We start from the raw sequence: 15,023 nt of genomic DNA on the forward strand, positions 1-15,023 counted from the left end.
ATAAGATCCCTACAAATAAAGTCTACTTAAAAGGTGGAATCTAAAATACTATGCAAAAACTAAAATTAAGTGTCACTGCAACACAACAATGTGCCTCTCTCCCCCCCACCACACACACACACACTATTTCCTTCCCAGTCATGGCTGGTTATGAAGACATTTAAGAGCAGCTTTCCACTTACTGTCAACCCGGTTCCCCTTTATGATTGACTCAATGATGCCTCCATGCACACTGACACTGCAATTCACTACCTTGGAAGCAAGTGATGTAAAACAACAAACTAACATAAATGAACAAGTCTGGCTCCAGGCAGGAGGAGCAGGCTGAAAAGGAGAAAGCTCCAATTCAGATGCTGATCTGGCATGAAAAGTTAGAATGGACGTAACTGAGGTTTAGGATTATGAAGGGTATATCTGTTCAATAATAAAGGTGTCACCTCACATAAAAACAAGAAAGGCAAACCCATAGAATTCATTGTCGCATAAGGCTGCAGTCACTTACTGTAGCTGGTAATTTTATGAGCAACACCACTTATGACACTGGCTAACATAAAAGGGTAATTGAATCTCATGACTCAGGGTGTAATTAATACAATTCCCTATGAAGGGGTCAGGAAGGCATCTCTCACATCTTCCTATGTGGAATGGGTAGCACAACAGAGTTGGCCAAACGCATTACAGGAGTGCTCTTCTGAAGCTTCAAGTATTTTTCACTGCCCAAGGCAGAATACAGGACTTGATGGACCAGCATGTTGACCTGCTGTAGGAAGTTCTATATTCCTAGTCAGATGAGAGGAAACTAACAACTGTACAAGCAATTAACTGGGGTTTTGGTGACAGCGTGCAAGTGCTTTTATTCTACTTGTAAGTTTAAGAAGTGTGGCAGGGATTCTCCCCTCTAACACAGAGCTGAGAATTGGACACCAGTACAGGGCAGTTCCTTGATCAATCTCTTGACACATTCAGACTTTAAAGGAGCTTCGAATGAGCCATTTCATAGATACAATATTTACTGGAGGGGCAAAATGGAAAAACATTAACAGAGGAAGGGTGACATCCTTCAACTGTGGTACTTACATAACTGTATTGTCGTCAACTAAGATATCACAGCCATGAGCAGGGCATGAAATAGTCTGAAAAAGGAACAAACTGATCAAGTAAGGTCTTGGAATGGTTTTTTTGGTGCCCCTTTACCATCATGAGGAACCCCACAGGATTTTATTGCAAACTAGCCATATTTGCTCAACAAAATCAGACCTCCAGATACATCAGCCAGACCCACCTCTTTGAGCAGCATGATTACGTTCAACCAGGGCTGAGATGCTTATACAGAGTCCATACAGTTCCCCATGAAACTCACATGCACTCTGTAGATGAAGAACTCAACCTCCAAGATTTGTTTATTCATTTTTGTTAGAAAAGACTCCTGCCTCCATCCCATCCTTCCCTCTTCCCCAACACAAGACCAGCACAAGTCACACAGATCCAATATTTACCTGTCCCATGCCTTCCTCCATTATTTTGGTAGTTAAATATTCACTCCAGCACTGCATACAGAACTTATGTCCACACTCTAGGCCAGTAAAGTACTGCAACAACAAAGACATGTGACACTGTATCCATTCTGTCCTTCCTGGAGCTGTGCAGTTTTGCTCATTTCATCTCTTACTTGCAGTACAGAATCTGACTGTTCCAACAATACCATATTGTTTACTCTGCATCATTATCACACCACTACATTGTTACAGCAGCTTTAAATGTGCTCTCAATGTAGCTGCAGTCTGCATCCTTAACAGCAACAGGAAAAATGGAGGTATACGATTTGCCCCTCCCTCCTCAAATACCTCTAAGTTGTCCTTCATTTTAGGTTATGTCTACACGGAGCCAGGGGTGTGATTCCCAGCTTGAGCAGACGCACTCATGCTAGCTCTCATTGAGCTAGTCTGCTAAAAATAGTAGTGTAGCCATGGTAGCGAAAGCAGCAGCACAGATTAGCCCCCATCGAGTATAAACCTGCCCAGACCCCAGGGCTATGTTCTTGAGGCAGCTAGACCATGCCTCCATTGCCAGTGCTACCACAGCCACACTACTATTTTCAGCATGCTAGCTCAATAGGCGCTAGTGAGAGTATGTCTACTTGAGCTGGGAACCACACTCACACCTCTATCTAGATATGGCTTTTGATTTATGCACCTGGTATGAGAGAGCTTTTTTCCCCTATCTTTATTACTGTAAGGCTGCTATTCTGTCATGGAGGTTGCAGAAATCATGGATTCTGTGATTTTGGCAACCTCTGGTTACTTTTGCAGCTGGCAGCCCTGGGAACAGTCAGCCCCCGGAAGCGCCCAAGCACTGGTCCCAGGAGCAGCCCTGGAGGCCAGCCGCACCAGCCAATGCTCAGGCGGCCACAGGGAGCCCCCAAGCAGTGGTCTTGGGGGCTGCCTGGAATCAGCCACACTAGCCACTGCTCAGGTGGCCCCAGGGAGCACCCGAGCAGTGGTCCTGGAGGCCTTGCAGCAACAGGTGGTTGGGGGCAGTCAGCCACCGCAGGGGCTAGCCGTCAGCCTCCGGGGCCCCACGAGCTGCTAAGTTTTAGTCAGGGGTATTTATATAGTAAAAGTCTTGGACACGTCACAGGCCATGAATGTTTGTTTATTGCCCATGATCTGTCCATGACTTACTAAAATACCCATGACTAAATCTTAGCCTTCACTGTAAGTCACTAACAAATGCTGCACCATGGAACTAGGGTTAGAGTTAAAATGATACCCACTGTTTTCTTTCCTGCACTCACATCCCTCCACTTGGAGGGCACACTCAGTCGCTCACAGTTCCAGAATGATTACCAACCACATTCTGCCTGAGGCAGATAAGATACTGCCCATGCAGGTAGAAGCAGAAAGGAATAAAGGGGGAATAGGATGCGTTATGGGACTAATGTCGAGTAACAGGAGTTTATAGCATTAGAGGTCTACGTGAACAGACGTATACAGTTAACTTTCAGAGGGGTAGCTGTGTTAGTCTGTATCAGTAAAAACAACAAGGAGTCCTTGTGGCACCTTAGAGACTAACAAATTTATTTGGGCATAAGCTTTTACGGGCTTTCACCCACTTCATCAGATGTATGGAATGAAAAAAAGTTAACTTTCAGTATGTCAACTTGCTTGGTAAACTCTTCAGTCCCTTTAGAACCCAGATGTTCATCTGATCAGAAGGCTGAAGAACCTATTGTTAGAAATAACTTACCAACTGAGATTGAAACAATGTTAATCATGCAGACGGTGATCCAGCAAGGACAACTTTGACTTTGTATGCATTATCCTCTACACCAGTGGTTCTCAAACTTTTGTACTGGTGACCCCTTTTAAATAGCAAGTCTCTGAATGCGATTCCCCTTAAATATATAAAAAGTGTTTTTAATGAATAACATCATTATAAATGCTGGATGCAAAGCGTAGTTTGGGGTGGAGGCTGACAGCTTGCGACCCCCCCCCCCCATGTAATAACCTTGCGACCCTGAGAGGTCCCGACCCTCAGTTTGAGAACCTGCTCTATACAAGGTGTGCCAAAACAACTTGTGGGACTCAAGTGATTATGTTTGGGGGGGGGGGGGGAGGAAGAGAGAGAGAAGAACTAAAGAACAACAAATAAGATTGCTAGAGAGAGTAACTTTGAAGTGACGGTACTATATAAATGAGACTCAGATAGGACAATTATGTTTAAAATCACAGGGGGGAAAATATCTCCTTCACTACCACTGTGCAAGTTCTAATTTCATATCATCTGAGGATTGAACCCTCATTTTATATGCTGCCTGTAAAGCACCATATACTTGCGTAAGGCTATACAGATAATAGGGTGTCTCCTGGACAGCAGGATGATACAATAGAAGCAAGATTTTGTCAATTAAAAGACCTTCAACTTGAAAAAAATCACTTTCAGAAAAAGTATTGTTACGAACAACACTGAAGATTACAAGTTTTATGTTTCTTTACTTTGGGCATCTGACACTGGAGTATAGTTTACCCTTCCTTCACTAGCATGACCACCCTACTAAGGTACCACTCTGGGGGGCACTCACCTATACACTCTTCTCAAGGCCCTGCTAGAGGGTCCCTTGGCCTCCACTAGAGCTGTCTAGATTAGTAGTTCTGCCTGGAGTCATCTCAGGTCCACTCCTCCTTCCCCTCTACTAACCTAGACAGCTCAAGTGCAGGCCAAGGGACATCTACACAGGGCTTTGCCTTTAAGTGGAAGCTTCCTGTGGGAGAATACCTTCATCTTCTGTCAGCACTCAGTTATCAATGATGCAGGCAGCTATAGGGCCATAATCTCCACATGGGAGAAGACCTGCTTCAGTTTTCAATTATTATTTGAACATCTGATTCAAGACGACATCTGAGGCTCTGCGAACATTCCTGTGCTCAAACAATGCTCCCCTGGGGATGGAGCTTCAGTCGATTGGCAAGGAATTCCCCCCGAGGTTTTGAGAAGTCTCTGGTACATTTGGGTGGAACTATGGGAGACCAAAGATTTGAAGATTGTGCTGGTTTACTCCAGATCTATGGTTACCATGGCACAGAAGGTTCATCTGCATGGGGTGGGGGTTCACAGCCTAAAACTATCATTAACAAGGATATCCTTTAACTATCCTTATCCAAGCAACTATACCAAAAGAAACACTGTCCCCAGAAAAGAGATAAATGTGTGTCCTTAGTGCAAGACTGATTTTGATAGCTTCCAGCAAGTAAGCTGATAGCTCCCTATTTCATGGTCAGTCACTGCCTCCTCCCAAGCTGTACAGAACATCTGCTTCTCTATCTAGCCATTTCTTTACTTTGAGGAACTTCCCTTCTTGTCAGTCAGCTTCAGACAAACTGAGAACCACCAATAAAGCTGCCCCCTCCCCACACACCCCTGGCAATTGATACAGCTGATAAATAACTATTCTGTTCCAAAAATGGCATATCATGGGCAGACATTACCTTACTTTCACCTTACCTTGCTATACTGATGAGATTCTAATGACCTCATTTGGGGGGCCAGGAACAGAGTCATTTTCCTGCTTTTTGCTTATGCATATTTGCAAGAATTCTAGCATCAGTATTTTACTACCTTTTGATATCAGTGTCTGCTCTTTTGTAAGCAATAACTGAGCAAACACAGCAAGGACTCTGCTGATCCAAGACTGACATTTTCCCGAGCAGCATTTTTCTTCTTTAGTAAATAGCTCAGTGAAAGGTACCACAGTGACAGATCCAAGGAAGCCATCTATATGTCCACAGAATAAGTGCATCGCCTGGACTACAGAACAAGCTTCCCAGAAACACTACCTGTTAATGCTCCCATCAAATTTGACCTGAAGGGACACTGGGGCGGCAGAGAGGACTGAGTTCTGTCTACATAGTCCTTTCAATTCTTGTCCTCACCTCGAAGACTGCCAAGAAGGGGTCACAGTGCAATTAGTGACTGGCTGACACCTATCCATTAGGAACCAAACAGACCAACAAGTTTCACTTAGGCCACCAAACTGTCACTGCTGGATTCAGACTTGTGATATAGCAGCAAAAGGCTCTTAGAATCAAAGAATATCAGGGTTGGAAGGGACCTCAGGAGGTCATCTAGTCCAACCCCCTGCTCAAAGCAGGACCAATTCCCAATTTTTGCCCCAGATCCCTAAATGGCCCCCTCAAGGATTGAACTCACAACCCTGGGTTTAGTAGGCCAATGCTCAAACCACTGAGCTATAGTCCCAGGACCTCTTCTCCAACCGGTATTCCCCACCATTCTCAAAACATGTATCATGGTGGCCACCATTCTGCCAGTTGAAGTTGGGATTCAATAAAAATCTCTCCTGAACAGGCCAGATGGGTTACTATAAAGGAACACAAAATTTACACTCCCACTAGTCAGAGAAGGCAGAGTGTGACGCCAGCTGCGATCTCTGCACCACAAGTTGTCTCTCGTGAATTTTTAGCACTTCTTAAAATTTAAAACATCTGAAATCCCCAGCATTTTAAAAGCAGGAAGGAATTCTTACCAAAACTGCAGTGTTTTGGATCACCTAGGAAAGAAATCAAAGCTGTTCAAAATTAAGGAGGTAAAGAATCTCGGATTTTTAGGTTAAATGTTCACCTTTTAAAAATATCTATTTCTATCTATATATATATATCCCATAGACTCATAGGACTGGAAAGGACCTCAAGAGGTCATCTAGTCCAGTCCCTTACACTCAAGGCAGGACTAAGTATTATCTAAACCAGTAGTCACCCATCAGTCGATCGCAATCCATTGGTCAATCCTGGAGACTCTCCTAGTCTATCACTGTCTCCGGTGATGCAGCTGGGCTCCCTGGTTGCCCCGCCCGACACCACTCCTGGAAGCAGCCAGCATGCCCCTGTGGCCCCGTGGCTGGCAGGGGTCCCTGCATTGCTCCTGTCTGTAAGCACCGCGCCTGCAGCTCCCACTGGCTGGGCACGGGGAACTGTGTCCAATGGGAGCTGCAGGGGGCTGTGCCTGCAGAGAGGAGCACCCCAGCAGCTGCAGGGGCACACTGGCCCCTTCCAGGAGCGGTGTGGAGCCGGGGCCGCCTGAGGTAAGTGCTGCCCCCTTCAATGGGAAGGTTCTGAATGGCTCTGCAGCATTAAGACCAGGAGTAGCATGAGTACAGCAGACCCAGCTACACTGGACCAGCATTTCTCTTCCACTACCCAACCTGCAGCCTCCCAGAGCCAGCTCCCCATATGCCCTCCTGCACCCCAAGCCCCTGCCCCAGCCCTAAGCCCCTTCCTATAGCCAGCACACTATACTCCCTCCTGCACCCCAAGCCTCCACCCCAGCCATGAGCCCCCTCCCAGAGCACCCCGACACTCTGCCCCAACCTGGAACCCCCTCCTGCACCCAAACTCCCTCCCAGAGCTTGCACCCCTCACCCCCTCCCAAACCCCTGTCCCACGCTCAGCCCAGAGCCCCCTCCCACACTGCAAACCCCTCGACCCCAGCCCAGAACCTGCACTCCCTCCCATACGCCAACTCCTTGCCCCAGCCTGGTGAAAGTGAGTGAGGGTGGGGGAGAGGGAGAGAGGGAGTGAGCGGGGCAGGGCCTCAGGGAAGGAGTGGGGTAGATTCTGGGTTGCCCTTAAATTCAAAAAGTGATTTGGGCATAAAAAGGTTGGAGACCACTGATCTAGACCATCCCTGACAGGTGTTTTCTAACCTGCTCTTAAAAATCTCCAATGATGGAGATTCCACAACCTCCCTTGGCAATTTATTCTCCCAGATCCCTTTCCATAGTACTCCTTCCTAGACAGTCATTTCCAATTTTGTATGTACACATCTGATTGTTCCTTTCTAAGTGGAATACTTTGCATTTGTCCTTATTCAATTTCACCCTTTTTACTTCAGGCCATTTCTCCAGTTTGTCCAGATCATTTTGAATTTTAATCCTATCCTCCAAAGCACTTGCAACCCCTCCCAGCTTTGTATTGTCCACAGATTTGTAAGGGTGCTCTCTATGCCATTATCTAAATAACTGATGAAGATATTGAACAGAACCAGATCCAGAACAGATCCCTGTGGGATCCCACTCAATATGCCCTTCCTGATAACTATTCTCTGGGAACAGCTTTCCAACCAGTTATGTGCCCACCTTATAGCAGTTCCAGCTAGGTTGCATTTTCCTAATTTATGAGAAGGTCATGCAATACAGTATCAAAAGCCTTACTAAAGTCAAGATATACACCAACTACGGCTTCCCCCATCCACAAGGCTTGTTACCCTGTTAAAGAAAGCTATCAGGTTGATTTGACATGATTTGCTCTTGACAAATCCATGCTCACTCTTACTTATCACTTTATTATCTTCTAGGTGTTTGCAAATTGATTGCTTAATTATTTGCTCCATTATCTTTCTGGGTACAGAAGTTACGCTAACTGGTCTGTAATTCCACAGGTTGTCCTCATTTCCCTTTTTATAGGTTGGCACTATATTTGCCCTTTTCCAGTCTTCTGGAATGTCTCCTGTCTTCCATGACTTTTCAAAGCTAATGACTAATGGCTCAGATATCTCCTCAGTCAGCTACTTGAGTATTCTAGGATGTACTTCATCAGGCCGTGGTGACTTGAAGATATCTAACTTGCCTAAGCAATTTTTAACTTGTTTTTCCCTATTTTAGCCTCTGACCCTACCTCATTTTCACTGGCATGCATTATATTAGATGACCAATCGCTACTAAACTTCTTGGTGAAAACTGAAACAAAAAACTTCTGACATTTCCACATTTTCTGTTATTGTTCCTCCACCCCCCATTGAGTAATCCCTACTGTCCACAGCATAGCCACAGCCCCAATGCAAAAGCTTCAATTCAAATCCAAACTAGGTGGTTGACAGTGACCTCAGGCATGAACAGAGACCCATGCCTTTCATTAAAAAAAAGGAGAGTAAAGGGCCTGGTTTTCCTGCACCATTTCCCCTAAATTCTTCATATGCTGAAAAAATGGAGAATCTCCTTCCATTTTGCCTAAACTTTATACCAGGGGTGGGCAAACTTTTTGGCCTGAGGGCCACATCAGGGTTCCAAAACTATATGGAGGGCCGGGTAGGTAAGGCAGTGCCTCCTCGAACAGCCTGGCCACCACACCCTATCCACCCCCTCCCACTTCCCGCCCCCGACTGCCCCCCTCAGAACCCCTGACCCATCCAACCCCTCCGCTCCTTGTCCCCTGACTGCCCCCTCCTGGGACTCCACCCCCATCCAACCTCCCCCGCTCCCGTCCCCATCCACACCCCCGCCCCGACAGGCCCCCGGGACCCCCACGCCTATCCAACCGCCCCCTGTCCCCTGACTGCCCCCCCCCCGGGACCCTCTGCCCCTTATCCAACCCCCCCACTCCCCGCCCTCTTACCATGCCGCTCAAAGCGGCAGGACTGGCAGCCACGCCAGCCGGACGGAGCCACCCACGCCGCTGCGCTGCCCAGCAGGAGTTCACAACCCCACCTCCCAGAGTGCTGGTGACACGGTGAGCTGGGGCTGCCGGGGGGGGCTAGTCTCCCTGGCTGGGAGCTCAAGGGCTGGGCAGGACGGTCCCATGGGCCACAGTTTGCCCACCTCTGCTTAATACCCTCACCCTGGAGGTTTTCCCTAACACTATCCTCTTTCCAGCTAAGCTAAAGACTAGACAGTTCTCCTACTGACCCTGATGCCACTGCTCTCAAGGTACTTTTATATTACAAAGGAAAGCAGAAACACTAAAGGTGAGCACCCAGACTACCCGAGGGAACAGGAAATGGAGCAAATGGAACACATACCAGGGAGCACACGGTTTCAATATAGGTTTCAGAGTAGCAGTCGTGTTAGTCTGTATTCGCAAAAAGAAAAGGAGTACTTGTGGTACCTTCAAGACTAACCAATGCACCCGATGAAGTGAGCTGTAGCTCACGAAAACTTATGCTCAAATAAATTGGTTAGTCTCTAAGGTGCCACAAGTACTCCATTTCTTTTTGTTTCTATATACTGGTCCCAAAATGGTGACAGGGAGGGGACCTGTAGTCCTAAGTTTTACCTTTGCTGTTCATAGCACAGTAACTTTATTTAACCTCAGGAGTTTCTTTGGCTACATGAAAATCAAGAATATTAGGGTTGGAAGGGACCTCAGGAGATCATCTAGGACCAATCCCAAACTAAATCATACCAGCCAGGGCTTTGTCAAGCCTGACCTTAAAAACCTTGAAGGAAGGAGATTCCACCACCTCCCGAGGTAACCCATTCCAGTGCTTCACCAACCTCGTAGTGAAAAAGATTTTCCTAATATCCAACCTAAACCTCTCCCACTGCAACTTGAGACCATTACTCCTTGTTCTATCATCTGCTACCACTGAGAACAGTCTAGAGCCAATCTCTTTGGAACCCCCTTTCAGATAGCTGAAAGAAGCTATCAAATCCCCCCCGCATTCTTATCTTCCACACCCTAAACAATCCCAGTTCCCTCAGCCTCTCCTCAGAAATAATGTGTTCCAGGCCTCTAATCATTTTTGTTGCCCTCCACTGGACTCTTTCCAATTTCTCCACATCCTTCTTGTAGTGTGGGGCCCAAAACTGGACTTGGTACTCCAGATGAGGCCTCACCAATGTTGACTAGAGGGGAACGATCACATCTCTCGGTCTGCTGGCAATGCCCCTACTTATACAGCCCAAAATTCCATTCGCCTTCTTGGCAACAAGGGCACACTGTTGACTCATATCCAGCTTCTCATCCACTGTAACCCCTAGGTCCTTTTCTGCAAAACTGCTGCCTAGCTACTTGGTCCCTAGTCTGTAGCGGTGCATGGGATTCTTCCATCCTAAGTGCAGAACTCTGCACTTGTCCTTGTTGAACCTCATCAGATTTCTTTTGGCCCAATCCTCTAATTTGTCTAGGTCCCTCTGTATCCTACCCCTACCCTCCAGCGTATCTACCTCTCCTCCCAGTTTAGCGTCACCTGCAAACTTGCTGAGGGTGCAGTCCACGCCATCCTCCAGATCATTTATGAAGATATTGAACAAAGCCGGCCCCAGAACCGACCCTTGGGGCACTCCACTTGATACTGGCTACCAACTAGACATGGAACCATTGATCACTACCCGTTGAACCCAACAATCTAGCCAGCTTTCTATCCACTTTATCGTCCATTCATCCAGCCCATACTTCTTTAACTTGCTGGCAAGAATACTGTGGGAGACCATATCAAAAGCTTTGCTAAAGTCAAGGAATAATACATCCACTGCTTTCCCCTCATCCACCGAGCCAGTTATCTCATCATAGAAGGCAATTAGGTTAGTCAGGCATGACTTGCCCTTGGTGAATCTATGCTGACTGTTCCTGATCACTTTCCTTTCCTCTAAGTGCTTCAGAACTGATTCCTTGAGGACCTGCTCCATGATTTTTCCAGGGGCTGAGGTGAGGCTGACTGGCCTGTAGTTCCCAGGATCCTCCTCCTTGGTGCAATCACATACACCAACTCCTCTAGCACGCTCGGATGCAGCGCATCCGGCCCCATGGACTTGTGCTCATCCAGCTTTTCTAAATAGTCCCGAACCACTTCTTTCTCCAGAGAGCTGATCACCTTCTCCCCATGCTGTGCTACCCAGTACAGAAGTCTGGGAGCTGACCTTGTTCGTGAAGACAGAGGCAAAAAAAAGCATTGAGTACATTAGCTTTTTCCACATCCTCTGCCACTAGGTTGCCTCCCTCATTCAGTAAGGGGCCCACACTTTCCTTGACTTTCTTCTTGTTGCTAACATACCTGAAGAAACCCTTCTTGTTACTCTTAACATCTCTTGCTCGCTGCAACTCCAGGTGTGATTTGGCCTTCCTGATTTCACTCCTGCATGCCTGAGCAATATTTTTATACTCTTCCCTGGTCATCTGTCCAATCTTCCACTTCTTGCAAGCTTCTTTTTTTGTGTTTAAGATCAGCTAGTAATTCACTGTTAAGCCAAGCTGGTCGACTGCCATATTTACTATTCTTTCTACACATCCGGATGGTTTGTTCCTGTAACCTCAATAAAGATTCTTTAAAATACAGCCAGCTCTCCTGGACTCCTTTTCCCCTCATGTGTCCATATGTCAAGTGTCAGTATGAAATTTCCAGAACATTATCTGATGCCCCCTCCCCTTCAACCCTGACCTGTGAGAACCCCTAGTCCAAGAGCGATAGGCAATGCAGTTATTACATGGTTTTGACCAATACGCTACTGCCACCTGTGCTGAGCTTGGTGTGTGTAAAACCCTCCACACTTAACTCACTGGTATTCCCATGGTGGTACAGGAAACAGAACTGTCAAATAAAGTCTGTCTTTGTCACTGCTTTAAAATTACTTACGGAAGATTTACTGGAAGCTGAAAGAACTGAAGCAATTACACCCCCCCACCGAAAGCAGAATACTGAGACAGTCTATTTGCCTGGGGAAATGGAAGGCAAGATTTTACTGAATAGGAAGCTTATGAAGAGCTCCGGAAGACATGTATGGAGGCTGACAAACTTATTCCAAGCACAGGTCTGGAAAGACCAGAGAGCCAGGAGTAACACCACACCATATTTCCACACTTTCAGCTAGATCAGCAGTTCTCAACCAGAGGTCTGGGGCCCCCTTGGGGGCCACAAGCAGGTTTTGGGGGTCTGCCAAACAGCGCTGGCGTTGGTCTGGCTGGAGCCCAGGGCAGAAAGCCGAAGCCCCGCCGTGTGAGGCGGAAGCTCAGGGCCCTGAGCCCCACCATCCAGGGCTGAAGCAACTTAGCTTTGCGGGGCCACTTGTGGCATGGGGGCCCAAACAACTGCGTTGCTCGCTGCCCCCCAAAGCCAGTCCCAGCCTTTATATGCAGAAAAACAGTAGTTGTGGCACAGGTGGGCCATGGAGTTTTTATAGCATGTTGGGGGGGGGGGGGGGGATCAAAAAGAAAACGATCTAGAATCTTTGAACTAGGTAACTTCCCACTGTGATATTGAGGAAGTAGTGCCAATCCCTCAGCCAGGAAAACAGTCCAAACAATCCAGGTCCTGAAAGTGTGAAAATATTAACTTCATGGGTACTGGCTAATACCCAGATGTTTAAAAGCAATGTGTAGAGAAGGGGCTATGGCAGATATCACAGTGATGGGCAAGTGTTGTGGGGTAGCAGGCCAGAGCAGCTGCACAGACAGGCAGCCAATCAGAAAGGGCCTGTGGGGAGCCAATCAGGGCTGGGCAAGAGGCAGCCAATCAGGGCCAAGCTAGGCCCTACATAAAGGCTGCCCAGGCAAGAGGCAGGCAGTCTCTCCCGACCTTCGAAGGAGGTGGTCTGTCTCCTGAGTGAAGGAGACCAGCACCCAGGACAGCGCAGTGCTGGGCAGGCTTATGGGAGCTGAGGAGAGCTCCAGCCCAATACCTGCCAGGCTGCAGGCCCTGATAGTAGGGCCTAAAAGGTGCAAGGGGGCCAAAGGGGAAGCAGCCCACGGAGGAGAAGCGGACAAGGGGAGTGAAGGAGGGCAGGGAAGCTGCATCAGAGGGTGCCTGGGTCCCCCCCTTGTGCTACACCTGTCCGTTAGGAGGGGCCATAGCAGACTACACCTGACCCCTGATAGAAGGGATTAGACTTTGGGGATGTGGTTGGCCACTGCAGCTGGGGTGAAGAGAGAAGACTGCTGTTAACCCCCCCCCCACCCCCGCAAGGGGGCGAGGGTGGACTTGGGGGCACTGCTGGAGGGCAGTGTCCTGAAAAGGACACTTGGAGCAACACAGGTCGAGACACCAATTGAGGGTGAGAGACTGATGGGACACCACCAGCAGAGGGCGCTCTGCATGAACTGAGCTAATTCCCAGAGTGAACAGCAGGAGGCGCTGCAGTGGTGAGTCCCAACCCCAGCACAGCAAGGTATAAATATGTAGTGGCAGTAGGGATATGGGCAGGAGGCTGGAATTGAATTTACTATGCTCCACTTTCAATGTAGAACCCTGGAAAGTGTTATTTTATTTTGGGAGGGGTGGGAAGGGGGGGTGCGCATGCGTGCGTGCGCTCTAAGAAGTAAGGTGACCTGTAAAGGGGGGAAGGGGAGATTAGACATGTGCCCTTTCTGTTTCATCATGATAGATAAAAGGTACTCAGTTTGTTTAAGGTGGCTTCTTTGCTTTCTTAGAACTCTGTATTAGGAACGTTAAGTTTGGCTGTCCCTGGCTTTGCTAGACTTGCTGGAACTCTCAAATGAACACAGATATTTAAAAGTAAGTAAAGATGTCCTTTCTCAGTTATTTAAGTTAGGAAGTTTAATAGTCTGAATCAAAATCATTTCGCTCTTAGCCAGGCTTCATTTTCTCAATACTTCAATGTCATAACCCCACCAACTCTTCAGTCCCCAGACTTTTCCAAGGTAGACTAGACATGAATTTCTAATGAAAAAGTATGAATTTCTACTCCCAGATTTTTAAAATATCTTTATACAACAAAGCAGATCCACACACTTTTCTCCCTTGCAGTTCACCTTTAAAGGTGAAGAGGGAGTGCAGAAGGCTCTGAAGATACGAAAATGAAGAGGAATGGGCAAGTCTATATTTCCTCAACCATTTATTTGCATTTCTGGAGACAATGTTCTATTTCTTACTGGCTAGAGTACCCAATGGTAAATTCCTCCAGTGCAGCACAATGCTGAGATTCTCGCAGGTGGTGGAATCTGTACATTGCTCTTCCTTCCACACACAGCTCGCACTGCTCATTCTTCACTGGGGAAAGTCTTGCAGCCATGTCAGTCAACAAAACAGTACTCTTTGTCAAGGCAGCTCATAAAACCAAAGTGCAAAATGGAGACCTGAAAGGTAGGCTAATAAAGACACTCAGTATAAAAATGGAAAGCTCTCATGTGTTGCTTATATAAAGGTTTTGTGCTTTCAAAAAAGATCAAACCAGAGTGCCATTTATTTTTGAAGTTCATTCCCACTTCATATGTAACTAAGTTCAAATAAAGAAAACCAAGTTCCTGATGGATGTTGATTGCTGGCAAAGCCACAGACAAGCTGAGACTTCTGTGTTTCAGAGACTTTTATTTTTCTTCCCATCTTATCCTCCCTCTCCCTGTTAGTTCTGTCCATCTGTAGCATTACAACACCTAAACGGTCAGCTTTCTGGGACGGAAATTGTCATATTGTTTTTCTGCACAGCACACAGCAGCCCTGAAACCTTGATACAGATAGCTTACACTTGGGAAAGCAAACTGCCACAACTTCTCAGGAGGCTGAACTACAGCCACTAGAGAACCATTCCACCTAGCTATTCCACGAACACAGACCCACTGTGCATATAGTGTACAGAATTAGATAATTCCACATCTGCTAGTTTTAGTCACTGCAGAAGACTGTATAATTTTATTTTCCAGACTTTTTATTTTCCCTAGACTCCCCATTTCAGTTTTATTCTGTTATGTACTCTTTTTAAAAGTTTTCCATCATGCCCTATTTTAGTTATATCCATCGGCTTCTCCTCTAGTGGGGTTGGGTTTTTTTTGTTTTTTTTTAAGAAC

General features: G+C 46.8%; 1 protein-coding gene across 2 annotated transcripts in view; it reads right to left on the reverse strand.

Moving 5' to 3' along the window:
• Positions 1-15,023, reverse strand: part of ARIH1 (ariadne RBR E3 ubiquitin protein ligase 1) — a 113,296-nt gene that overhangs the window by 35,941 nt on the left and 62,332 nt on the right. For both annotated transcript variants that reach the window (XM_084642399.1, XM_084642400.1), the window contains exons 4-5: positions 1,497-1,589; positions 1,078-1,133 (exon numbers count right to left, since the gene is read on the reverse strand). In XM_084642399.1, coding sequence (XP_084498525.1) covers positions 1,078-1,133; positions 1,497-1,589 — 149 coding nt within the window. The remainder of the gene's footprint in view (positions 1-1,077; positions 1,134-1,496; positions 1,590-15,023) is intronic.

This window comes from Lepidochelys olivacea, assembly GCF_965140295.1.
Source record: "Lepidochelys olivacea isolate rLepOli2 genome assembly, chromosome: 10".
Classification (NCBI taxonomy): Eukaryota; Metazoa; Chordata; order Testudines; family Cheloniidae; genus Lepidochelys; species Lepidochelys olivacea.